Source organism: Nilaparvata lugens, unplaced genomic scaffold (genome assembly GCF_014356525.2).
Source record: "Nilaparvata lugens isolate BPH unplaced genomic scaffold, ASM1435652v1 scaffold2818, whole genome shotgun sequence".
NCBI classification, from domain to species: Eukaryota; Metazoa; Arthropoda; class Insecta; order Hemiptera; family Delphacidae; genus Nilaparvata; species Nilaparvata lugens.
In genome coordinates, this window is record NW_024090349.1 from 3,765 (window position 1) to 31,186 (window position 27,422).

Sequence of the window (27,422 nt, forward strand, 5' to 3'; positions counted from 1 at the left end):
AGGACGTATTTATCCTTCTAATGTCATTCAGCGAGTTATCCCAGGGTTGAGACCTAGTGCAATCGAATTTTTATATCTTAAACCTACTTTGTTCCAAATTTCGTGAGAATCGTTTTCGAGATCCGGTCACATACAGATATATAAAAATCTAAACATATAAACAGAAATTGCTCGTTTAATAGTATAGGATTGATTGATTGATTGAGTACTTTATTTATGTAGATTATAATATATACTGGCTTATACACTTATATACAATAGCTTACAATACAGCAAAATTATAGATGAATTTACATAATATAGACTAAGAAAATAATTATTGAACTATATATGATATGAAAAAGCAATTTGTAATATAATAACTATAGATAATAATTATATTGTTATGCATCTACATAAATTGGCGGAGCTTTGGACATATCAATGTCCATTCTTCGGAAAGAATATTAAAAATATCCTCCCCACTAACTCTCTACCAAAAGGATAGGTTAGGTATAGTAATAATAAATTAGGTTAGGTAAATAATTAATTAATATTGGCATTTGAATTTGTCGCAGGTCAATCGTCAGCCAATCAGCCACTGGCCTCAGCATCTAGGCCACGCCTCTTCGCCCCACCACCGAGTGCACTCGTCAGCTGATGAGATCAGTTCGCTGAACCATTCGCCGTCGATCAGCTCGTCGGACGAGTCCTACAGTCGCACCACTGATGCATCTCCCTCTCCTTCACCCCCACCTCCGCATATTAGGAGTAGGGGCAGAGGGGGAATACCCCCCACCACCGCCGAGCATTGGTTGTTTCCCTCCGATATACAGGTGAGTTCAATGCCCGCCCTTGGTTCTATGTGGTGTCATGTTAGAAAGTTAATGAAATTCGAGAAATTATGAAAGTGTAAGGCTCAACTGGTATTTCGCGGCGTTAATTATTAATTAAAAAAATCAAAATAACTGATCCAATGAAATGGGTTCAGATCCCGTCCTATTCAATAATACAATTCTCTTTAAACTGCCCGAACTGCGACAGGAAAACTGTATTATAAAACAAGAGCAAAATCGATCCCCTTTACCAGAACAGCCGGACTTTACTCACAGTCCTAACGAACGAGCTCACACACCACACACTCACCAAAAGAAAAATTTTGGGTATTAAATATAACTCAGTCAATGCCAAACATGGAAGCCATTTCAAATACATATTTTTATCAGTCGCACAAGCGGTACGTTTGTTATTAAAAACAAAAAGAGAAGCTACATTAATTTTGACAACAAATGAAATAAACAATCTTTTTGTCGATGACAAAAATCGTTCAAAGACAAAAACACTGTTCATTAAACTTTTCTAAATTAAAACTCTAAAATCCTGATCAATATGAGATAAATATATGATTCATATAATATAATATATGTCCCATATGACCAGGTGACAACACTTAGGCGACTCAGGTGGAGAAGAGACTGGACTCTAGTGGAGAGCATGTGTTTCCAAATGGTGACACTCAGACCAGTCGACTCTAGTCTCCGCGACTATCACCATTTGGAAACACATGCTCTCCACTAGAGTCCAGTCTCTTCTCCACCTGAGTCGCCTAAGTGTCAGTTGAGCCTAAGTTTTATTTATGATTGACATGTTTGCAGTACCTAGTTGTTCGAACTCACTGCCGGCGCACAAGTTTTTCTTTGTCGGTAGTGCCATTTTGTAAGTTAGAATAATTATTTTATCAATCTGTATTATAAAAATAAATGAATTTGAATTCGAAACACATTATTCTAATCTATCAAATTCAAGTTTTATTTATTCAAATTCACAATCAAATTACTAATGTAATATATGTATTTGGCATCCAGGTGAATCCATGCTCGTCGCCAGAACTCTCTCCGCTCGCCTCACACGATCAGCTGGCAGTGGCTCTCTCACTCCAACAACAACGCAACATCCAGAACAACAACAACAACCCAGTGACCGGTGACGTCACAGCAGCTATGACGTCATCGCGCAGCTTTTCGCCAGCCAAAAACGGTGCGGGAAGCAGCGGCAACAACAATAATAGCAGCAGTAAAGGTGGAATTTTTTATTATATCACTATATTATATGTTTTATTATTTCCATGACATAATTTTATTATTATTAAACGAAAATCCAAATTAAATGCTGTAAATCACCCCGGAGACTTCTGCTACTATAAATATTGACAACAGGGTAAACAGCTAGATGGAAATTCGATAGATATTGTAAGATAGCAGTAAATTCATAAATATACTAGAAAGTGAATTTCCACTTAATAATTTCCGAAATAATAAACACAGAAAAAGAGCCATAGAGGCATGGCTAAACTTGAATTATTTCCAATCGTTGACTTTTATACAATAATCAACTTCATATTATAAATTATATTTTCGAACACTTGATACGCTAGATTCAAGTTTATATTATTACATCCCTGATTAAGCTGATTTACGACTCACACTGGCGCACAAGGAATCTTCCTTTTGCCGGTGTTTTTGCCTCACCTACTGTACTTATGCATGTGATCATAAATTGAATCTTCATTATTTTTAAAACTATTATTTATAATATGAAGGATATCATTTCGTTATTATATCTAATTAAATAAATGTATGTATCTTGGTTTAAGTGCAGTAGCATATACTTATATTTTTTTTTGTAAAGCTTTTTTGTATTTTGTTTTTGGCAAATAAAATTCATTCATTCATTCAAAAAAGGATGATGAGACGCCTTTACCAATTATGTAAGGAGGGAAAAGAACTAATGATAACAAAAGAGAATAGAAATACTAGAACTTTATTTAATTGGTACCTTTCGGTTTACATGCTTGAAAAATTATAAATATGAATTTTTCTCTATTCCAAAAAGATAAAATATATATACAAACACAATATTAAAATTGAATTTAATGGGGAAAACAACTCGCTGCTGCTTAAGATGATTCTATTTTTGTGGTTATGAAAATTAAGAACAATGATCTTATCCAGTAGTCACCTATACCTTTGAATATGGCTTCCCCCTTTGGCATCCACTGGTTTAATCTCGACTTTACAGTTAGTATTTTAAAAGAACAAAAATTAACTGAACCAATGAATAGGCTCAGAACCCGTCTCCCTTAATAATACAATTATTTTTAAACTGTCCGATCTGTGACAGAATAACTGTATTTATAAAACGGAATCTAGCCTTCTTCACTGGATCAGCCGGACTTAACTCACAGTCCTAACGAACGAGCTCTCCCCCAAAAGCTAAATTTGGGTATTAATATAAACTCAGTAATAATAATAATAATAATAATATCGAGTGACCTGGCTGGCTCAGGTCTGGTGTCAGAGTTTTCAGGTCGCAACTGATCAATTTCAGGGCCTCTGGCATGACCTAACGACTGCTTTTTCAGGCAGCCGGGACCGACGGCTTAACGTGTCAATGCCAAACATGAAAGTCATTTCAAGTGCGTATTTTCATCTGTCGCACAGGTTTGTATTAGAAACAAAGAGAAGCTACGTTAATATTGACAACACATAAAATGAGCAATCTTTCTGTTGATGACAAAGATTGTTCAAAGACAAAAATACTGTTCATTGAACTTTTAATTTAAAAACTCTAAAATCCTGATCAATATGAGATAAATATATGATTCATATGTATTTCCCATATCAATACCTAGGTCCCGGCTGCCCAAAAAGCAGTCGTTAGGTGATGTGAGAGGCCCTGAAATGATCAGTTGCGACCTGAAAACTCTGACACCAGACCTGAGCCAGCCAGGTCACTTGATATTATTATTATTATTATCAATACCCACTATTACTTCAGGCCCCACAACTAATTAATGACGTCATAACATGTAGATTGATCTTTCCTAGATCGTAGTAGTTTAAACTAGCTTATCAATGTAACTTTTGTTACTGTATCAATTTTTTATTGGATGGAATACTACATAAATTTCAGATTAAAGACATTTGTATTTTATTAAATATATATTTTATTGAAATAAAAACACTTTATTCCACAAATGCAATAATTTATCCATACTTTCAGCTTGATAGACATAGGCCTACTCGATTCAGTGATAGAGCTACTGTATTGATAAATTTATCTCAACCAAAAATACTTAATAATAACCTGTATCAGAATCGAAGGAGAGGTAAATCAAAGATAAACCAAATTAGATGTAACTCTTTTTTAGGAAAGAGGCTCCTACAAACTTGAACACAATAAATCTGTGGTACAAAGAAACCCATCAGGAGAATGTTTTTCAGTTAGGTAAAACCTTTAATATTAGGATGTTATGGACAGTTCCAACACTTGGCTTTTACTTTTTAATTTATTAGTTTAAAAGTTCTTTCACACACTTTATTTACGTTGTTCTTCCACACTCTAATTACACTGTTATTTCACATTTTATTTACACTGTTCATTTTCATTTTATTTTCACACTTCAATTAAATTTTCCACTCACACTTTATTTACACTGTTCTTCCACACTTGATCACCATATCAGATGTGATAACAAGCATTAGCGCTCTTATTTCGCTTGCTTACCGCCAGTAGATCATGGATCTACATGTGATGACGTCATAGTTTATGACGTCATAGTTTAGAGATCAGTTGTGGGGCCTGAAGCAATACCTACTATTACTTCAGGCCCCACAACTAATTAATGACGTCATAACATGTAGATTGATTCTTCCTAGATCGTAGTAGTTTCTACTAGCTTATCAATGTAACTTTTGTTACTGTATCGATTTTTATTGGATGGAATACTATCTAAATTTCAAATTAAAGACACTTGTATTTTAATAAATAGAAATTTTATTGAAATAAAAACACTTTATTCCACAAATGCAATAATTTATCTATATTTTCAGATTGATAGACATAGGCCTACTCGATTCAGTGATAGAGCTATTGATAAATTCATCTCAACCAAAAATACTTGATAATAGCCTGTATCAGAGTCGAAGGAGAGGTAAATCAAAGATAAACCAAATTAGATGTAACTCTTTTTTAGGAAAGAGGCTCCTACAAACTTGAACACAATAAATCTGTGGTACAAAGAAACCCATCAGGAGAATGTTTTTCAGTTAGGTAAAACCTTTAATATTAGGATGCTATGGACAGTTCCAACACTTGGCTTTTACTTTTTAATTTATTAGTTTAAAAGTTCTTTCACACACTTTATTTACGTTGTTCTTCCACACTCTAATTACACTGTTATTTCACATTTTATTTACACTGTTCATTTTCATTTTATTTTCACACTTCAATTAAATTTTCCACTCACACTTTATTTACACTGTTCTTCCACACTTGATCACCATATCAGATGTGATAACAAGCATTAGTGCTCTTATTTCGCTTGCTTACCGCCAGTAGATCATGGATCTACATGTGATGACGTCATAGTTTATGACGTCATAGTTTAGAGATCAGTTGTGGGGCCTGAAGTCAATACCTACTATTACTTAGTAAGTTACTTACTAAGTATTACTTAGTAATAGTAGGTATTGCTGAAGTAAAAGTAGGTATTGCCCATATGACCAGGTGACAATATGCTTATGCAATCATAGGCCAAGGTCGATAATAATTTTTCGCCCCACTTGGATGTAATGAGCTGGTTTACGTGCGTCATATGGAGGCCGAAAGTGATTGTTTTCTGACCAGGCCGGTAAAATTTTTACGGCCCTAGGGCTGTAAAATAACCTTGAAGTCAGCTGATTCTGATTTGATGTGAACGTGTTTACAAAATAGTTTATGAAACGGAATCAGTTTATGCTTCTAGAATTGAATAAAGTTTTTGCAATAAGATACTATAATTTTATTCCGATGAATGGAATACAAATGAGATATTATAAACTATTCAAATTCAATTTTCAGAGTATAATAGAATCTAACCTCAAACCTCCTAGTTACAGCGTTTATCACGGAACATGGTGGATAAACGGAATCATTTTATGCTTCTAGAATTCAATAAAGTATTCTGCAATAATATACTATCATTTTATTTGGATGAATAAAATACAGATAAGATATATATATATTATAAACTATTCAAATAATTCGATTTTCAGAGTAGGATAGAACTTCTAACCTAAACTTCCGTTGACATTCAGATTGGCCAAATTTCAAGTGTGCTAAAACACCTTATCAAAAACTTTTCATTATTTGTGTTTATCATTCAATAATTAAAACATTTATAATAATATCATCTTATTGTCATTTGAAAGAATAAAAAGTATAAACTCAACCTCTTACATAATCTTTTAGACAAATCATAATAAAAAATAAAAATACTTGGACAATTTCTTGATATTCAGATTACCTCAGATTTGCTAGAGCTATGACCTTCCACTTTTGCTTTCGGAAGTGCTTATAATAGACAATTATTCTCATATGTATATTGTTTATTTTTCTGTGTGGCGAAAAATAACGTTCTCACCATGGGCAAAAATGTTTTTCCGGCTCTCAATCTTTTCTAGTCCTCGGCCTACGGCCTCGGACTTGAAAACCGATTTCGAGCCAGAAAAGTCTCATTTTCGGCCCTAGGTGCGAAATATACTATTACACTTGATATGTTGAATACTAATAGACTCAGGTAAGTAGTGGAGCCACTGACATGCCTCTTTCCCAGCAGCATGAACTTGTGTCAGCCCTCCATGATATGAGTGTTGTGGACACTTAGATATCAGGTGATTCATTGATTGAATTTGTCCACATTGGCACAGAGGATCAGAGGTGTATCCCCATGCGTCCGTTGTAAAAATACATAGAAGTGAATTGGTGACAACACACGATGTACGTGCGTACCAAGTAACGGAAGTCGTAACGGACGGTGATTTTTGAACTGCGCAGAAATGCTACAACGCACGTCGAGACATGCAAAAGTTATTGCTTCGTCTGGTTCCATTGCGTAAAGCCAACTGACGATGATGCATTGGCGTCGGCCGCAAAAAGTAAGTTGCACTATGTGCGCTCGTGTGGCCCTAACCTTAGGCCACACCAATCTCTATCTCTCAGCTGGAAATTCAATGAGCACTACTATTCAAAAATTATTTGTCAGCCCGGGAATGTTGTAAAGGTTAGCAGCATTCCTGACTGGCAATTAGGAGGTACCGGGTTCGTTTCCCGGGCCGCCACATCTGATACAGTATCAACACAATATGGTACACTATCAACACCATATGATACAGTATCATCTCAACTCGATACACAACACTATGATTCGATAAATTCGCTATCTGCTTTGCTTTGTGGAATGCTAGACAAGGATAGCAACACCATAATTTGTTACAAAAATCTATATTTATTCTACAAACAATGGGATATATTATGCTATATTTTATCTACGAGATTGATATTATTTGAATCTATTTGCAAAATTTGGAGTTCTAAATCATTCCCGTTTTTGCGGTTTGCAATCCACAAGTTGACATGTTTTGATGCAAATAAAACGAACACACACAACCCTACTCTCTCTTATTATATAGATAATCATATTGTATTTGATTGAGTGAATTAATTAGCGATTTGTTGAACATGTTCAGGCAGCGGTCGCAGTAGTGGAGGCGCGAGGACCCGCGGCGGTGCAGCCAGTCAGGGCGGTTCGTCGGCGGGCAGTCGGCGCTCGTCCGACAACCATAAGGTGCGGAAAGGTGGCAACAATGCCGACTCGGAAAGGAAGAGTGGCAACGGTGGAGGTGATTCTTCCATAGCCGTGCAGACGGGGGACTCCACCAGCTATGCCAGCCTCGACCACATCAACAGGCACCAACAGGTTGGGCAACCTCACCAACACCAACACAGCTAAGCATTAATCAATTCAAGTGGGAGCATCTCAATCTAAAAGCCGCAAAGCAAGGGGCTCCGCCTCATAGTACAATTTAACAACTTCTATTAAAATTGAAGGTCGCTAAGCAAAGGCTCGCTACGCTCGCCTTTGCAGGGTTCCGCCCGATTATAAATTTAACAGCTTCTATTAAAATTAAATGTCGCTCCGCCCGTTAGTAAACTTTACATGGTTGCACAAAAACCGGTTAAATTATAACCGTGATTAATTTCACCAAAATCAATCATTTAAGGTTTTTTTGAAAAGACATCTTCTTTGATTGGTCCCAAATTATAACCGTGATTAATTTCACGAGAACCAATCAGAGAAGGTTTTATTGAAAAGACGGCTTCCCTGATTGGTCCTCGTGAAATTAATCACCTTAACGTGGACCTCACTATAGCACTGTTTTGTTTATTTTGATGTGAGGTAGTACCACCCTGACAAAGTTTGTTGATCTATTTCTGAACTGTATTAAATACATTTTATGTATTTATAAATAGTTATTTGTATATCTAGAGTGAAAAGTACGACTTTTTCTCCCTGTGGGAAAAAGTTTGAAGCCCGAGGCGAAGCCGAGGGCAGCAATTTTCCTGAGGGAGAAAAAGTATTTTTCGCTCGTGATGTACACAACATTTTTCCTCCATCTACATTTTTTTATAGAAACTGCAAATAAAATCATTCTAATAACTTACGTATTGGTGACAATGATTCCTAACAACATAACCTAAATCCAAAACCTAAAAACCGGTTGTCTGATTGGTACTGCCGATTGCGCTATCTATCGGCAAAAGTTGTAACAATTATATCAGCTGGGCAGCTACCAAAAATGGCTGACTCCAGATCACGCGGTTCAGATTTGAATTGCAGATCAAAAATATTTGTTGGCTGGTATTATGAATAGAATAAAATATTTTAAAAATTGTATACATTTTTATCGTCTACTAATATTAAGAATATAATAATTATCATACAAACATATATTTCATGAGTTGATAAAATTTCTGGTTGTGGTATTGAATTCAGTTGACTCAATGACAGACTCCTCTATTATGCTTTCTCATCTGAGCTTAGACCTTCTCACCTATTACAATGTAAGTTTCAAAATAGAGATGCTCCCCATGTTATTTAAATGGAGTCACTTTTACTCCCTAGGGAGTTTTTCTGTTTTTTACTACCGAGAGCGATAAAGTGACACTTTAGTATTAGGTTTCAGGGAGTAAAGTAAGTACTTTAGACAGTAGGTGGAGGAAAATACATTTTTTGTATTTATAAAAATAAATGTTATGTTTACAGCCGTGTGGTAGTTGTGGCCTTACGCCGGCCGGTCGCAGTACTAATGCAAATCAGCTGTCAGCTGTTTCAACAGCTGTTGGAGTAACAGAATCAGCTGATCAGCACAGGTGTTGCACTCTGGCGGCCGAAAGCCAAACCAACACCACTACCAACACAACCACCACCACAACGTCGACTTCGAGCGGACATCGACGGTCAAAAGTCGATAGTCGATCTAGAGTCGATAGTCGATCGAAAGTCGATAGTAGCAGTCAGACGGAGGCGAGCAAGAAGCAGCAGATTGCAGCTGAGGCAGAGGAGGAAGAGGATGATGAAGAGGAAGAGGGGGGGTGGGACCGAATTTGAGCGCCAAATTCGAAAAATTTTGGGCAGTTCAAGGGTCAAACAACAGCAGCAGCCACAGACCAGGTAAACAAAAAACTTCTAAACTAGTAGTTCTGTGAACAGTAGACCTCACGCAGTATTCTCATCCACAAGTACCTGATTGAAACTATAGACCTTATGGAATTACAGCAATAGACTGGCTTCTCCACACATCTGTGTAATCACTTGTCAGCTGATTTATGATGAATAATATTCTATAGTCTGATTTTTACTCTAATATTGGCGTATGAAGGAGGCGCCTTTTTCCTTTTATATTATCCTTGAAATGCAAAATTTCAAAAAACCTTGTATATACGTCGACGCGCAATTAAAAAAGGAACATACCTGTCAAATTTCATGAAAATCTATTATTGCGTCTCGCCGTAAATGCGCAACATATAAACATTAAACATTAAGAGAAATGCCAAACCGTCGACTTGAATCTTAAACCTCACTTCGCTCAGTCAATTATTTTCGGCAACTCTGCAGTCCTATCATTTCCTCACACTGATTAGTCATTGCAATCAGACATAAGCAACTATGTGAAGTATTGTGACTAAACGTGTCTGATCATGTCTTGTCTTGTCTTGACTAGCTGGTGTGTGCCTATAGCCTTACTGAGTGCAAAGCATCTGTGGCGGACCTACCTGGGACAAACCACACTGGTTTTTAGTAGGCCTAGAAATATAACTAACTAAATACTTGATCTAAAATATATTAAACTTCAAGGGCCGTTTGCACAGTGAAGGCTTAAACTGAATTCAATCAGCTGTTGGCTTAAACTCAAAATGAATCACATTATAACAAATGATACTTGATATAGATTTAATCCAGTTAAAGATGAAATTTAGTTTAAACTAGCACTGTGCAAAACGGGACTTAGTATATATTTTCGTGGCGAATAAAATATGATTGATTATTATTTTACACAAGAATTGACAGTTGATATTACATCAGACATCCCGGTGGTATAGAAGGCAGTGGCATGGCAGAGAATCGTCAACGCTGTGGTCTCACATTTTCCACTGACATTATAACTGGATATCACTGTACATAAAATGACAGTCAGAAAATTTTAATTTTATGTGAATGTGATGTGAAATAATATATTTTGTTAGGCTCATGCTAGTTTATTCATCTTTTTTATTATTTATTTTATCCCGTTTGCACAGTCAAAGATTAAACTGAATTTAATCAGCTGGTGGCTTAAACTCAAAATGAACCACATCATAACGAATGAGACTTGATATGGATTTAATCACTACCTCCGTAAACAAAGCCGTAGTGCATTCGTGTGACGTCAGCACAGGTAGGTCTCCTACACCAATAAGAATTCATTCATATCAGCTGATCTATATTAACTAGTGTTTTTATTGGTGTAGGAGCCCTAGCTGTGCTGACTTCACACGAATGCACTACGGCCTTGTTTACGGAGGTAGTGATTTAATCCAGTTTGAAATGAAATTTAGTTTAAACTGTCACTGTGTGAACGGCACTAAAATGTATAATTTTGTTATTTTAGTTTATTCGTTTTTCATTTATTTAGGCCCATGTTAGTTTATTCATTTTTTAAAATTTATTTCATCTCATTAAAGGTATAATTTTGTTATTTTAGTTAATTGGTTTATCATTTATTTTATATGATTTTAATTTCAATTGCAAAGGTTTGTTACGGCGTCTGGTATGGACACAGTTAGGGCAAAGGCGCTGCTACAGGAGCGCGCTCTCGGTCTGCTGGAGGACGAAAATGGAACTACTAGTAGGCCGCTGTTGAGCAGGTAAGAGCAGTACAGTGACATGGTGGCTAAGTGAAGGATTCTGACTTTGCATTGCAACTGGTGGCGGCTAACTCTATACTAATGCTAACCTCGTTCTTCTACTGATTACTAATAAAAACCATCTATTATTTAGCTAATTCTAGAGTGATATCCAAAGTTTGAGCTTTGGTTGGAAGGGAAGGGGTTAGAACTATTGAGAACAGATAATATAAGAAGATATTCCATGGTTTATGTTGCAAATTTCTTCTCTGATTACTGTCTATTATTAGTGTGTTGTTGGGAGTGTAAGAGTGTAAGAAGGACACAGTATGAGAGACTACCAGCGTCACATAGCTTCACCAAAAACAACTACTAGGACTATCGGCTTCAGTTAACACTCACATTTGCAACATAGACACCCTATACACTGTCTATTATTAGTGTGTTGTTGGGAGTGTAAGAGTGTAAGAAGGGCACAGTATGAGAGACTACCAGCGTCACATAGCTTCACCAAAAACAACTACTAGGACTATCGGCTTCAGTTAACACTCACATTTGCAACATAGACACCCTATACACTGTCTATTATTAGTGTGTTGTTGGGAGTGTAAGAGTGTAAGAAGGCACAGTATGAGAGACTACCAGCGTCACATAGCTTCACCAAAAACAACTACTAGGACTATCGGCTTCAGTTAACACTCACATTTGCAACATAGACACCCTATACACTGTCTATTATTAGTGTGTTGTTGGGAGTGTAAGAGTGTAAGAAGGGCACAGTATGAGAGACTACCAGCGTCACATAGCTTCACCAAAAACAACTACTAGGACTATCGGCTTCAGTTAACACTCACATTTGCAACATAGACACCCTATACACTGTCTATATTAGTGTGTTGTTGGGAGTGTAAGAGTGTAAGAAGGGCACAGTATGAGAGACTACCAGCGTCACATAGCTTCACCAAAAACAACTACTAGGACTATCGGCTTCAGTTAACACTCACATTTGCAACATAACGGTCCTTTATCATGGCATATCACCACAATATGATACAGTATCATCTCAACTTGATACACAACACCATAATTAGATACAAAACTTGCATACTTTGAATGAGTCTACAAACCATGGCATATCTTCCTGTGCTATCTTTTCTCTAGGCTATTACTAAATGAAATATTCGGAGAAATTTGTTTTTGCTGTCTTATTTTTTCTTTTGTAAGAATTCCTGTGATTGGTTGTTTGTTCAGGTTGGAACCAGATGAAAGCGAAGAAGGAGAAGAAGATGAAGAAGAGAGAGAGGCCAACAAATTGTTTGAGGAGGAGGAGAAGAGGATAGCTAAGGAAGTCGCAAGACAGGTTGGTTATAAGTTTCTTTCTCTATGTGCCGGTTGCACAACAGCCGGTTAAATTTTAACCTTGTTTAATTCCACGAGAACTGTTCAACAGTGAACCACGAGAACAATTTTGACCGTGATTAATTCCATGTGACCAACCAGAGAGCCGTCTTCTCAAAAACGCCTTCTCTGATTGGTTCTCGTGAAATTAATCACGGTTAAAATTTAACCGGCTGTTGTGCAACCGGGTCTATTAGTCTGGCCACGAACGTTAGGGTATGCTTGATACACATGTCGTCATACATTTATTTATTTATTTATCTATTTATTTACATACAAAAGCTCACAGAATAGAATTCAAAATAGGCCTATAACCATCCTCGGTTAATTAAGAATCTACATGCAAAATAACAAGTTAATCAGTTGAGTAGTTGAGACGTGATGATGCGTCATTCATTCGTGTAAATTTCCTATCCCCTACGTGTATAAGACAGTTTTTTACTTTCCTTGCCCTATTACCATAGGTAAGGAAAGTATTGCTTTCCGAAAAAAATTAAGGTACCCTAATTTCAAGTTTTCTATACGTTTCAAGGTCCCCTGAGTCCAAAAACATGATTTTTGGGTGTTGGTCTGTGTGTGTGTGTGTGTGTGTGTGTTGTGTGTGTGTGTGTGTGTGTGTGTGTATGTCTGTGAACACGATAACTCCATTCCTAATTAACCGATTGACTTGAAATTTTAAACTTAAGGTCCTTAGACCATGAGGATCCAACAATAAGAAATTCAATAAAATTGGCGGATAAAATGGCGGATAATTACTAAAAAACCATGTTTTTCACAGTTTTCTCGAAAACGGCTCTAACGGTTTTCTTCAAATTTATACCATGGATAGCTATTCAATACCCTATCAACTGAAATGAGTCTCATTTCTGGGAAAATTTCAGGTGCTCCGTTATATTCTTGAGAAAAATGGCGGATAATGACTAAAAAGCCATGTTATTCTTGGTTTTCTCGAAAACGGCTCCAACGATTTTCTTCAAATTTATACCATGGATAGCTATTTATAACCCCTATCAACTGACACGAGTCTCATTTCTGGGAAAATTTCAGGAGCTCCGTAATATTATTGAGAAAAATGGCGGATAATTACTAAAAAAACATGTTTTTCATGATTCTCTCAAAAATAACTTGACCTATTCTTTTCAAATTCATATCCTGTATAGTAATTTATCAGCTCTATCAACTGGCATGAGTCTTCTTTCTGGGAAACTAACGGGGGGTCCACCCCATCCTTGAGAAATAAACTTAGTAACCTCCTTCTTGTGCATGAAATAGGTAGGTAGCGCAGTTCATAAAAAGAACACATAGTCGAGTTATTTCATCTGTAGAACAGCTGTTTCGACGACTTTAAAAAAATGACGACTAAAAAAATCATCAAATTTCACAGTCTACACAAAGGAAAAAGTACTCTGAAAACAATTATATATACACATATACAGAAGTCTGATCATAGTTTCAAATATGAGCAAGGAAAGTTGTGTGAGTGTACCACACCAGATTTTTCCTTTATTATAGTATAGATTATTTTATTTGTCTTTGTGAAATGAAAACACATTCTATTATTGTTTGTGTCGGCAGGAGGCAGAAGTGAAACGGCTGTTGAAAGAAAGCTCTCGAAGTCTGGGCGTTGATTCAGAGTGGAGTGAAGAAGATGTGTGTGATGTGGAAGAAGAAGAGGAGGAGGAGGAGGAAGTGGAAGAGGAGGAAGCTGCTAGTGAACCGCTGTTAGCTGGAAAAGGAGGAGGAGGTGAGTGATTGATTGAGTACTTTATTTATGTAGATTACAATATATACTGGCTTATACACTTATATACAATAGCTTACAATACAGCAACATTATAGATGAATTTACATAATATAGACTAAGAAAATAATTATTGAACTGTATATGATATGAAAAAGCAATTTGTAATATAATAACTATAATTATATTGTAATGCATCTACATAAATTGGTGGAGCTTTGGACATATTAATGTCCATTCTTCGGAAAGAATATTAAAAATATCCTCCCCACTAACTCTCTACCAATAAAGGTGAGAGAGTTTTATATAGATTACTATCATGTTAGATACATATAGAGGGTGTCTGATAAGTCACTCCCTATATTTATACAGCTATAATTTATTTAATTATGAACCAATTTTGTTAGAGCCACATGTGTTAGATAGAGCACTCCTTGAGGTTGTGTTTAACACCAAATTTCATTTCTTCCAGTTTAAAAATGCCCCCTCTCTTGACTGTGGAAGAACGAGCCGAAATAGCAGCTCGTTATGTGGTCTGAGGATCTGTGGTGCAAGTACAAAGATGGTGGAGGGCTGAACGAGGGATCCATGCAACACTGGATGCAAAAACTGTTGAAAATTTCCATTTCAAATTACTAACAACAGGGAGTGTCGCAGATGCAAGACGATCAGGAAGACCATCAACGTCAAGGACAGCAGAGAATGTTGACAGATTTCGTGAGATGTTCATGAGGAGACCTAAGAAATCACTGCATCAAGGATCTCGTGAAAGTGGTCTTTCACGTTACTCTGTTGCAACGATTCTTAAGAAATATCTCAGTGTTTTTGCATCCAGTGCTGCATGGATCTCTCGTTCAGTCCTCCACCACCTTTGTATACGCACCACAGATCCCCAGAACTCATAACAAGCTGCTATTTTGGCTCGTTCTTCCACAGTCAAGAGAGGGGGCATTTTTAAACTGAAACAAATGAGAATTGGTGTTAAACACAACCTCAAGGAGTGTTCTATCTAACACATGTGGTTCTAACAAAATTGGTTCATAATTGAATAAATTATAGCTGTATGAATTTAGGGAGTGACTTATCAGACACCCTCTATATGTATCTAACATGATAGTAATCTATATAAAACTCTCTCACCTTTATTGGTAGAGAGTTAGTGGGGAGGATATTTTTAATATTCTTTCCGAAGAATGGACATTGATTTGTCCAAAGCTCCGCCAATTTATGTACAAGCATAACAATATAATTATAGTTATTATATTACAAATTGCTTTTTCATATCATATACAGTTCAATAATTATTTTCTTAGTCTATATTATGTAAATTCATCTATAATTTTGCTGTATTGTAAGCTATTGTATATAAGTGTATAAGTGTTAAACACAACCTCAAGGTTGAACCTACATGGTTAGACGTAAAGGTGCGTACAGACTTTCGCTCTGCTCCGCAACCGAACGTCACTCGAGCAGAGCGATTGATGATCGACCGGGGAGCAAGAGTGGAACGCGAGAAGAGCTAACATCTCCCGTAACGTTTATGATCGGTGCGCGATTGCAGAGCGGGGGCGGAGCGACTGCGGAGCGATGGAGGAACGAGGGCGGAGCGATGCAGAAACGAGGGCGGAGCGGGTTGGAGGCGCGTATATCTGTACGCAGCTTATCATTAAAACTGGAATTTGGAAATCGCTTCTCGAATCTTGGCTTTCAATTCTTCCGTTGTTGCAGAATTGAAAGTCAAGATTCGAGAAGCGATTTTAAATTCCAGTTGTAATATTATGTCAAACCATGGCCAATGTGATGGAGAGACTACAGGAATGTTTGCGTAGGAAAGGAATACACCTGCAAGATGTCATCTTCAAAAAATAAATATTACGGTATTATTTATTTTATATTGGCATTATTTTTACTAGTGAATGATATGAAAAACTTTATTTAAAGATTTGTTTTTCTTGAAATTATTCAACTTTAAAAATTTCCCGTTTCTCTGAAACAACCTTTACAATATCATTGTGAATTATGGATGATTGATTGATTGATTGATTGAGTACTTTATTTATGTAGATTACAATATATACTGGCTTATACACTTATATACAATAGCTTACAATACAGCAACATTATAGATGAATTTACATAATATAGACTAAGAAAATAATTATTGAAAGTATATATGAAAAAGTAATTTGTAATATAATAACTATGGATAATTATATTGTTATGCATCTACATAAATTGGCGGAGCTTTGGACATATCAATGTCCATTCTTCAGAAAGAATATTAAAAATATCCTCCCCACTAACTCTCTACCAAAAATGGTGAATGATTGGAAAAGGAAGAACAGGCTTTAAGCCCAAAACTGTTCCTTTCCCAAATTTGGATAGAAATTGTCCAGAAATAGGTTATGGAAATGAGATGCAATTTGGGTTTAGTTTAATATAATATTGTGTTGTATCTTCATAGGTAAGAATGAGGAGGAGGAGGAGGAGGAGGCAAGTGATGAGGAGGAGGAGGAGGGGGTAGAGGATAGTACAGGATATACAACGGATGACCCAGCTCTCGAGAATATATCCATGATACATGAGGCCGGCCTCACGGATGCTGAAGGTAAGTGTCAGTTCGGAAGTCACCTATAGAATAGAGAAAAGATAGCATAAGTAGATATCCCATGGTTTGTAGAATTAATTCAAAGTTTGCAAGTTTTGTTTCAAATTTTGGTGTTGTGTATCAAGTGGAGATGATACTGTATAATGTTTTAGTGATACTGTATTATTTGTGGTGATACTATATCATGTTGTGTTAATAATGTATGTGTGTTGATGTGATATCTTACAGGGTTTATGTTGCAAATGTGAGTGTTAACTGAAGCCGATAGTCCTAGTAGTTGTTTTTGGTGAAGCTATGTGACGCTGGTAGTCTCTCATACTGTGCCCTTCTTACACTCTTACACTCCCAACAACACACTAATAATAGACAGTAATCGGAGAAGAAATTTTCAACATAAACGACCTATACAATGGGATATTTTCTAATTCTATCTCAACTCTATGGCTGTAGTGAGGTACACGTTATAATAGCAGTGGAGAAAGATGGAAGAACAACTTTGCCGATGCCTGCCTTCTATTGAGGATAGCTGATACCAGTAAATATCTGATGTTGCAAATTTTTTGTCCGATTACTGTCTATTATTAGTGTGTTGTTGGGAGTGTAAGAAGGGCACAGTATGAGAGACTACCAGCGTCACATAGCTTCACCAAAAACAACTACTAGGACTATCGGCTTCAGTTAACACTCACATTTGCAACATAGACACCCTATACACTGTCTATTATTAGTGTGTTGTTGGGAGTGTAAGAGTGTAAGAAGGGCACAGTATGAGAGACTACCAGCGTCACATAGCTTCACCAAAAACAACTACTAGGACTATCGGCTTCAGTTAACACTCACATTTGCAACATAACGGTCCTTTACCATGGCATATCACCACTATATAGTACAGTGTCAACACAATATGATACAGTATCATCTCAACTTGATACACAACACCATAATTTGATACAAAACTTTCAAATTTTGAGTGAATTCTACAAACAATGGGATATCTTCTTGTTCTATCTTTTTTCTATGGTATCACTGGTATCACAACAATATGATACAGTATCATGTCAACTTGATACACACCATAATTTGATACACAACACCACAATATAATACAGTATCATGTCAACTTGATACACAACACCATAATTTGATACAGAACTTTCAAACGTTGAATGAATTCTACAAACTATGGTATATCTTCTCTATGGACACCATTTCTTGATTGTGTACGTTCTGATTCCATTACAGGTGCGCTGAGCGATGTGAACTCGGCGTTCGAAGCGGGGCTGATGGGTGGCGTGAGGAGGGGCTGTGGTGAAGGAGGAGGAGGAGGAGATGATGATAATACGTCTCTCTCCTCGCGGGCCTCGTCGCGGGTGTTTGGCGACTCGGACGCCATGATGAGTCTGGATTCGCTCAGTGCCCTCTATGACAGCGACAACTATGACAACTGCTGCTATGCTGACGATCTCAGGTAGCTGGCAAACTAAATATCAGACAATACTATAGTGAGGTCCACGTTATAATGGCAGTGTTTGATTAGCAATGGTATTGCTATCCTTGTCCATCATTCAATAAAGCGGATAGCGCTATCTCTTTCTCGCTTTGCTCTGTTGCCAGATTGTCTTTCAACAATGTAGAATTAATCATCAATTAACAAATTATTTCATCTTAATCATTAAGATTCATTATGGAGTTATTGGAAATTAATTGATAATTTTAAACGAGAATGAACAGTTAATATTACATCAATAAACCTGTATCAGCTACCGTCTATAGAAGGCATTGACAAGATTCAAGATTCGTTTTATTAACCATCAGGCTACAATTGTAGCATTAGGCAAGTCATAATATAAACATTTTAAAAGTAGACAGAATTGGATAGAAAATCATACATCATAAAGCATATTTATATCACATTCAAGTTGTGTATAGTAAGGTTCACGTTATAAAGGCAGTGTTTAATTGACCGAGCGAAGTGAGGTCTAAGATTCAAGTCGACGGTTTGGCATTTCTCTTAATGTTTAAATGTTTGAATGTTTAAATGTTGCGCATTTACGGCGAAACGCGGTAATAGATTTTCATGAAATTTGACAGGTATGTTCCTTTTTAAATTGCGCGTCGACGTATATACAAGGTTTTTGGAAATTTTGCATTTCAAGGATAATATAAAAGGAAAAAGGAGCCTCCTTCATACGCCAATATTACCGTAAAAATCAGACTATAGAATTATTCATCATAAATCAGCTGACAAGTGATTACACAGATGTGTGGAGAAGCCAGTCTATTGCTGTATTTCCATAAGGTCTATAGTTTCAATTAGGTACTTGTGGATGAGAATACTGCGTGAGGTCTACTGTTCACAGAACTACTAGTTAGCAATGGTATCCTTGTCCATCATTCAACAAAGCGGATAGCGCTATCTCTTTCTCGCTTTGCTCTGCTGCCAGATTGTCTTTCAACAATGTAGAATTAATCAGTTCCCCCTGGGGTTGGAGAACTCACTCAAGAACTGTTGTATTGTAATCTTCGAAACCCGCCACTTTCAATTGTACAGAGTTGTTGGAAATTATGGAAACAGCTGAATATTTGTTTTACAAGAATAACTTGACAGTAAGTTTTATTGGGATCCTATTTGAAATTCATTCATTCATTCATTCATTTATTTATTGTACAAAATATTACAATCATAATATAATTTTCCTACAGTTACGTTGAAAAGTGGCCATTGCTGCACTGATTACAGAATGCAAAAAATCACTTTTTCCTCCATCTACATTTTTTTATAGAAACTGCAAATTAAATCATTCTAATAACTTACGTATTGGTGACAATGTTTCCTAACAACATAACCTAAAAACTAAAACCTAAAAACCGGTCGTCTGATAGGCACTGCTGATTGCGCTATCTATCGGCCAAAGTTGTAACAATCATATCAGCTGAGCTACCAAAAATGGCTGACTCCAGATCACGTGGTTCAGATTTGAATTGCAGAATGCAGATCAAAAATATTTGTTGGCTGGTATTTTGAATAGAATAAAATATTTTAAAAATTGTATAAATTTTTATCGTCTACCAATATTAAGAATATAATATCATACAAACATATATTTCATGAGTTGATCAAATTTCTGGTTGTGGTATTGAATTCAGTTGACTCAATGACAGACACCTCTATTACGCTTTCTCATCTGAGCTTAGACCTTCTAACCTATTACCATGTAAGTTTTTTAAATAGAGATGCTTCCCATGTTATTTAAATGGAGTCACTTTTACTCCCTAGGGAGTTTTTCTGTTTTTTACTACCTAGAGCGAAAAAGTGACACTTTAGTATTATGTTTCAGGGAGTAAAGTAAGTACTTTAGACAGTAGGTGGAGGAAAAATGTTGTGTACATCACGAGCGAAAAATACTTTTTCTCCCTCAGGAAAATTGTTGCCCTCGGCTTTGCCTCGGGCTTCAAACTTTTTCCCTCAGGGAGAAAAAGTCGTACTTTTCACTCTAGATATACAAATAACTATTCCGCTCTAGTGCGGGAAAAATTTTTCTGCACTCCAGATTTGCAACATGGCAACGCAAAATACTTAGTAGGTTATATGGAGCAACAGTGCAGCAAAATCAAAATGAAGTTGGTAACAGTGACTGCTGTGGCTGCTATAGTGAGCAGAGGTGCAACGAAGCACAACACGCTAATTATTATTCATTATATATTATAACCAAGGACAACGAGGACTTTAGGATTTTAGGATTAAGGTTTTTATCAATAATAAAATTACACAGAAAAACATTTGATGGATTTCAGGCAATTTTACCCATAATTACCCACTTTTCATATTCAATGGTAACTGTAGGAAAAACTTAATGTGAAATACGTGCGCAAAGTTCCTCTGCTGCACTCAAGAAACCATTCCGCCCTCGCCTACAGCTCGGGCGTAAACGTTTCTTTCGGTGCAGCAAACTGACACTTTGCGCACTAGTTGCACAAATAACTATTACAAGAATAACTTGACAGTAAGTTTTATTGGGATCCTATTTGAAATTCATTCATTCATTCATTCATTCATTCATTCATTTATTGTACAAAATATTACAATCATAATATAATTTATGACATTGGAGGAAAAACTAGGCTGAGCCTGTACTATTTCTCTCCAAAAATTTTGATAAATTTAAAATTGAAATGAAAAATTAGTCAGAGTTTATTCACTGTAGCTTCAAATACACCGTCGTTCAACCCTCTTATGATTGAGATATAGTGACGTCCACGTTATAATGGCACTCGAGAAACATAGGAGAACAAAATTGCCGATCCTCTGTCTTGTCAATGCCTTCTATAGACGGTAGCTGATACAGGTTATATTGATGTAATATTAACGATTAATTGTCGTTTAAAATAGTCAATCATATTTCATTAAGCAAGAAATTATATTTTTCAATAATTTCACAATGAATTTTCATAATTAAGATGAAATATTTTTTCAATTAATGATCAATTCTCATTGTTAAAAGACAATCTGGCAAGAGAGCAAAGCGAGAAAGACATAGCGCTATCCACTTTGTTGAATGATAGACAAGGAAAGCAATACCATTGCTAATCAAACACTGCCATTATAACATGGACCTGACTATAGAACTTTAAAATTATCTACTAACTTAGATACACAGGAAAAAGCGTTGGAATATTATTGGACATTTATCCTTCTTTCCTACCTTATCCTTAAAATTAGATTTTGACTGATGTTTTTCTAGTTATTGACGAAAATATCAAAAATGTTTATATCTCGATAACTAAGGTCTGATATAAGAAAATTTTACTTGTCATTTTTACTTTCCTTGCCCTATTACCATAGGTAAGGAAAGTATTGCTTTCCGAAAAAAATTAAGGTACCCCAATTTCTAAATTTCTATACGTTTCAAGGTCCCCTGAGTCCGAAAAAGTGGTTTTTGGGTATTGGTCTGTATGTGTGTGTGTGTATGAGTGTATGTGCGTCTGTGTACACGATATCTCATCTCCCAATTAACGGAATGAATTGAAATTTGGAACTTAAGGTCCTTATGATATAAGTATCCGACACGAACAATTTCGATCAAATGCAATTCAAGATGGTGGCTAAAATGGCGAGAATGTTGTCAAAAACAGGGTTTTTCGTTATTTTCTCGCACTCGGCTCCAACGATTTTGATCAAATTCATACCTAAGATAGTCATCGATAAGCTCTATCAACTGTCACAAGTCCCATATCTGTAAAAATTTCAGGAGCTCCGCCCCATCAATGCAGATAGATTCTCAATTATCAGGCTTCAGATACAATTGAAACAAAAAAAATCAAGTGGAGTAGATTGAACATGTAAATCTCTACAATTAATGTTGCAGTAACATTTTCACCTAAAATTGGAAATAAGCTTTAAATTCGAGAAAATGTAATTATTCAATGGCAAATTATTGTTGATTCTATTAAATCATTCACTATGAAGAGATAGCAGACCTCATGTGTGTCTCCAGCGTTATTGCCCTGTCACCAGCTGGCTCAAATCTTTGAATAGTAGTTTTGAGATGCGCGGGAACACTAGCGTCAGGTGATGAATTTTCATAACGGCAAGGAAGTTGTGTGAGTGCGCCACACCAGATTTTTCTAGTTATTGACGAAAATATAAAAAATGTTTATATCTCGATAACTAAGGTCTGATATAAGAAAATTTTACTCGTCATTTTTGTTGAAAATTTTCATGTTGAATCTAAGGTCATGTGACAGTATGTTTGTTTAATATGTGACAGTTTTCATTGTTTTAGATTTGTTTCAATACATCTATCAGTTACCAACATTTATATTCTCAATATTTATTTACTAATGATTGCTTAATAAATTTTATTTGAACAGGTATTACGGCCAAGAAACCACACCGGACATCACAAATCTGGCTGACATCCGAACCATGTCGGAGAGCATCACGAGGAACTTTGGTCAGCCCAGGAGTGAGACAGATAGTGATGTCTGAAAGCTCTAGAACAAGCTATAGTGAGGTCCACGTTATAATGGCAGTATTCGATTAACATTGGCGTTGCTATCCTTGCCTATCATTCCACAAAACAGATAGCAAATATATCAAATCATAGTGTTGGGTATCAAGTTGAGATGATACTGTATCATATTGTATTGATACTGTATCTTGTGTGATGATACTGTATCATATTGGTTACACTGTATCCACCTCTGCAAATTTGCCAGATAGTTTTTTGATACTAGAAGTATAAAATTGAATTAATCCCAATCATGAAACTTTGTTATTAACTCATTGAAAAATATATTTCCTGCGATTAAAATATAATTGAAAGAATTAGACGTTGATATTGTCAATACCACTATATCGATGAAAATATCAATCGAATAAGAATAAGACGTTGATATTGTCAATACCACTATATCGTTGACAATATCAACGATAAGAAGAAGACGTTGATATTGTCAATACCACTATATCGATGAAAATATCACTGATAAGAATAAGACGTTGATATTGTCAATACCACTATATCGATAAAAATATCAACGATAAGAATAAGACGTTGATATTGTCAATACCACTATATCGATGACAATATCAACGATAAGAATAAGACGTTGATATTGTCAATACCACTATATCGTTGACAATATCAACGATAAGAATAAGACGTTGATATTGTCAATACCACTATATCGTTGACAATATCAACGATAAGAAGAAGACGTTGATATTGTCAATACCACTATATCGATGACGATATCAACGATAAGAATAAGACGTTGATATTGTCAATACCACTATATCGTTGACAATATCAACAATAAGAATAAGACGTTGATATTGTCAATACCACTATATCGTTGACAATATCAACGATAAGAATAAGACATTGATTTTGTCAATACCACTATATCGTTGACAATATCAACGATAAGAAGAAGACATTGATATTGTCAATACCACTATATCGTTGACAATATCAACGATAAGAATAAGACGTTGATATTGTCAATACCACTATATCGTTGACAATATCAACGATAAGAATAAGACGTTGATATTGTCAATACCACTATATCGTTGACGATATCTACTTCAATTATCGAGAAATACCAAAACATCTCACCATCGAATAAAATATAATTGATTATTTGAACCAAAAAAGCACAATTGATATTACATCTGATATACCGGTATCAGCTATCCTCTATAGAAGGCAGAGAATCGGCAACACTGTCTCCTATCTTTCTCCACTGCCATTATAACGTGGACTTCTTTATTCAGTGGTTAGACTGACCATGAAAGGATTTCTAAAGTGAGTAGAACAAGTTTATCGTCTACAACAGTTGCTAAAGGAGTACCTACTTTCTAGAGATCACTTTTTTAGAGCATCTAGAGCAGTTGTCTAGAGTGGCTAGACTAGTATTTGTTTAGAGCAGAGAGTCTCTAGAATCAGCCTTAAATTTTATGCGATTTTTCTGTATATTATACATCCTAGTATTAATGTACTATAGTATTTCTGATGTAAATGAAGAACAGTCAGCTCATATTGTGTTGATACTGTATCATATTGAATTTATACTGTATCATGTGTGGTGATACTGTATCATTTTGTGATGATACTGTATCCACCTTTTTCAGTATTTTTCGAATGGGAAGCCTTCGTGTTATTTTTTGTAACTAATATTTTATGACGTTTTCTGCTATTAACAAAAATTATTCACTCGTTATATTATTTTTAGTAGCCAATAACTGTTCAAATATTATAGTTTAACAATAATCTTTTCTTTGTGTTAATTTTCTATGCAGCTGTCCATATATTTTTTAGTCTATCAGTATTTTTGTATGTTTGTATTTTTGGATTTTTCTTTTGTTTATAGTGCTTAAAAATTATTTTATCGAAACCAAAGACCTTAGCTTTATAATTTCCCAATCATTTTCTGTAATTTTTATTTTATTGTCTTTGAAAAAAATGTTGTATCCTTCCAATGATAATATTGTAACCGTCATGTATTTTTTCTCTTTGGTGAGATTAATTTCAAACTGGCAGTGTTGCTCATTGAATAACATCAGTGGTTTACATTTGAACAATGCTGACAGTTTGATGCTTAATCATCTCACTCTAGATTATCATTTAATTTCCGCAACGACTTTTTTCTATTCTCTCATTAAATTTAACTTTCTATCAATAGTGTATCTCTTATTTTTACTTACAAATTATTATTTTGTGCAATGTGCTTGAAAAGGTTATTATATACACAGACCTAATTTATTATTGTTACAATTATTTTTTCTAATATTTTTTTTTGTACCAATATCATTTTTTCAATATGGGTCTCTTTGTGTGGTAAGATTCACTCCAAACTGTGAGAATTGATGAAGTAGGAAACACTGTGCCGGTTGCACAAAAGCCGGTTACATTTTAATCGTGATTAACTCTACGAGAACTAATCAGAGAAGCCTCAAAAATCAAAAATACCTTATCTGATTGGTTCTCGTGAAATTAATCACGGTTAAATCTTACTGGCTTTTGTGCAATCGGGTCTTGGATTATCTATAAGGGATGCCAGTGAATCTAACTATATTTGTTTCTATTACTTAATTTTTTTTTAGTATATTTTATCTCTATATACATTTATATTCTCCTCCTCATTATTGTATTATTAGCATGTAATCTATGTATAAACATAAGTGCATTAAACGTGTCCGTTTTGTGTAAAAAATTAAAATGATAATAAATTTGATAAAAATTGAATAACAAGTAAAATATTATAGAAAAGCGTACTTATCTGTAAATTTGTGAGACTGCGTTATATTATAGTATTGTATTTAAAATTTCCAAAAATATTGTCTCGTAATCAAAAAAGTATTAATGATCATTTCTATGATATTATTGTAAGTTTAGAAATAAATTGGTAATATTTCTAGTGTTATATTAATATACATAGGGTGCAGAATATCTTATTATTTTTTGAGTTATACAATGAGTGAGTATCCTTGTCTATCATTCGACAAAGCAGATAGCAAACGTATCAAATCATGGTATTGTGTATCAAGTTGAGATGATACTGTATCATATTGTGTTGATACTGTATCATGTTGTGGTTGTTCTGGTTCTATAGTGAGGTCCACGTTATGATGGAAGAATTTGATTAACATTGGTGTAGCTATCCTTGTCTGTCATTCGACAAAGCAGGTAGCTCTATCCTTCTGCAACTCCGCATTTGAAGTCTTTGATAGAACCTATTTAAAAATAAAAACAACATTAGAATTTAATATTAAACTAATCGTTTTTCAACCATTTGAGAAACCAGACCTTATATTTTCATTGATCTTATTATGTTCTGTTTTTTAGTTGCCATATAGTTGAAACATCACTTTTGAAAATATGTCTATTATTAATTTTTAATGTATATAATAGTATTTGTGATTGTCTCTGCCAAATGTGTTTTTTTATTGTAAAGTTAATAAAATGGAATTCACTCGTTAGTTGAATGGATAACATTGGTCCTATAATCTATAATATAATAAAGGAAAGAACTGGCTTATACTCGTAGGGGATAGGAAATTCACGAATGACGCATCATCACGTCTCAACTACTCAACTGATTAACTTGAAACTCTGCATATAGATTCTTAATTTACCGAGGATGGTTGTAGGCCTATTTTAAATTCTTCAACGTTTCAGAAGGTAAAGTAAACAGTTTATCATGTTTATGATTGGACGTCAGACGGTCTTTGCTTCCCCCACCACTATTTTGGTCGGGCCTTGCAGTGTGTAGCGCTGTCTATAGCCGGCAGACGGTCTCCAGTAGCTCGTCGGTCTTGGTCGAAAATTGCGGAAAAATGTAGATGGAGAAATAATTGTGATTTCAGATTCGGATACAACGCCTTCAAATTGATAAAATGCTTCGTGAGTTCTCAAAAATTTTCAAAATTGAGGATTTTTTTTCGATTGGATGTCTCACTATAAGGTTAGCAGATTTCTTTTTTCACTACAAGATTAAATATCAATATTATGCCTTGACGAGTTATAATTTTTTTTCCATTAATTACATAATTATGAATGTTCTAGCCAATTTAAATAGTGAACTATTGCAATTTTCTATAGTGAGGTCCACGTTATAATGGCAGTGTTTGATTAACTTTGGTGTTGCTATCCTTGTCTATTATCCCACAAAACGCATAGCAGTATCGTTTTCTAGCTACACTACGTTGCCAAATAAGTTTTTTTAAGAATGTAGAAATATAATTAATCAAAGCAGACAAACGGCAACTCTGTTCTCCTATCTTTATCCACTGCCATTATAACGTGGACCTCACTATATATAGATTTACTGCGATGTATTTCGGCTTCGTGCGTTCTCGGCTATTGTCGGCAGTCTTCGGTAGCTGCGTTCTACTCCTCCCCACGTCCCACCATCACTACAGCT

At 35.4% G+C, this 27,422-nt stretch overlaps 1 protein-coding gene across 1 annotated transcript; it reads left to right on the forward strand.

The window, feature by feature from the left end:
* Nucleotides 1–557: 557 nt before the first annotated feature.
* On the forward strand, nucleotides 558–26,478 carry LOC111060089 (Ca(2+)/calmodulin-responsive adenylate cyclase; the record flags this gene model as incomplete). The annotated part of the gene is made up of 10 exons (XM_039444109.1): nucleotides 558–815; nucleotides 1,845–2,058; nucleotides 7,548–7,777; nucleotides 9,213–9,532; nucleotides 11,152–11,265; nucleotides 12,496–12,604; nucleotides 14,218–14,386; nucleotides 16,848–16,991; nucleotides 18,234–18,459; nucleotides 22,863–26,478. Coding segments are annotated over 10 exons (1,902 nt in total), but the record flags the coding sequence as incomplete, so codon positions are not given.
* Nucleotides 26,479–27,422: the final 944 nt, after the last annotated feature.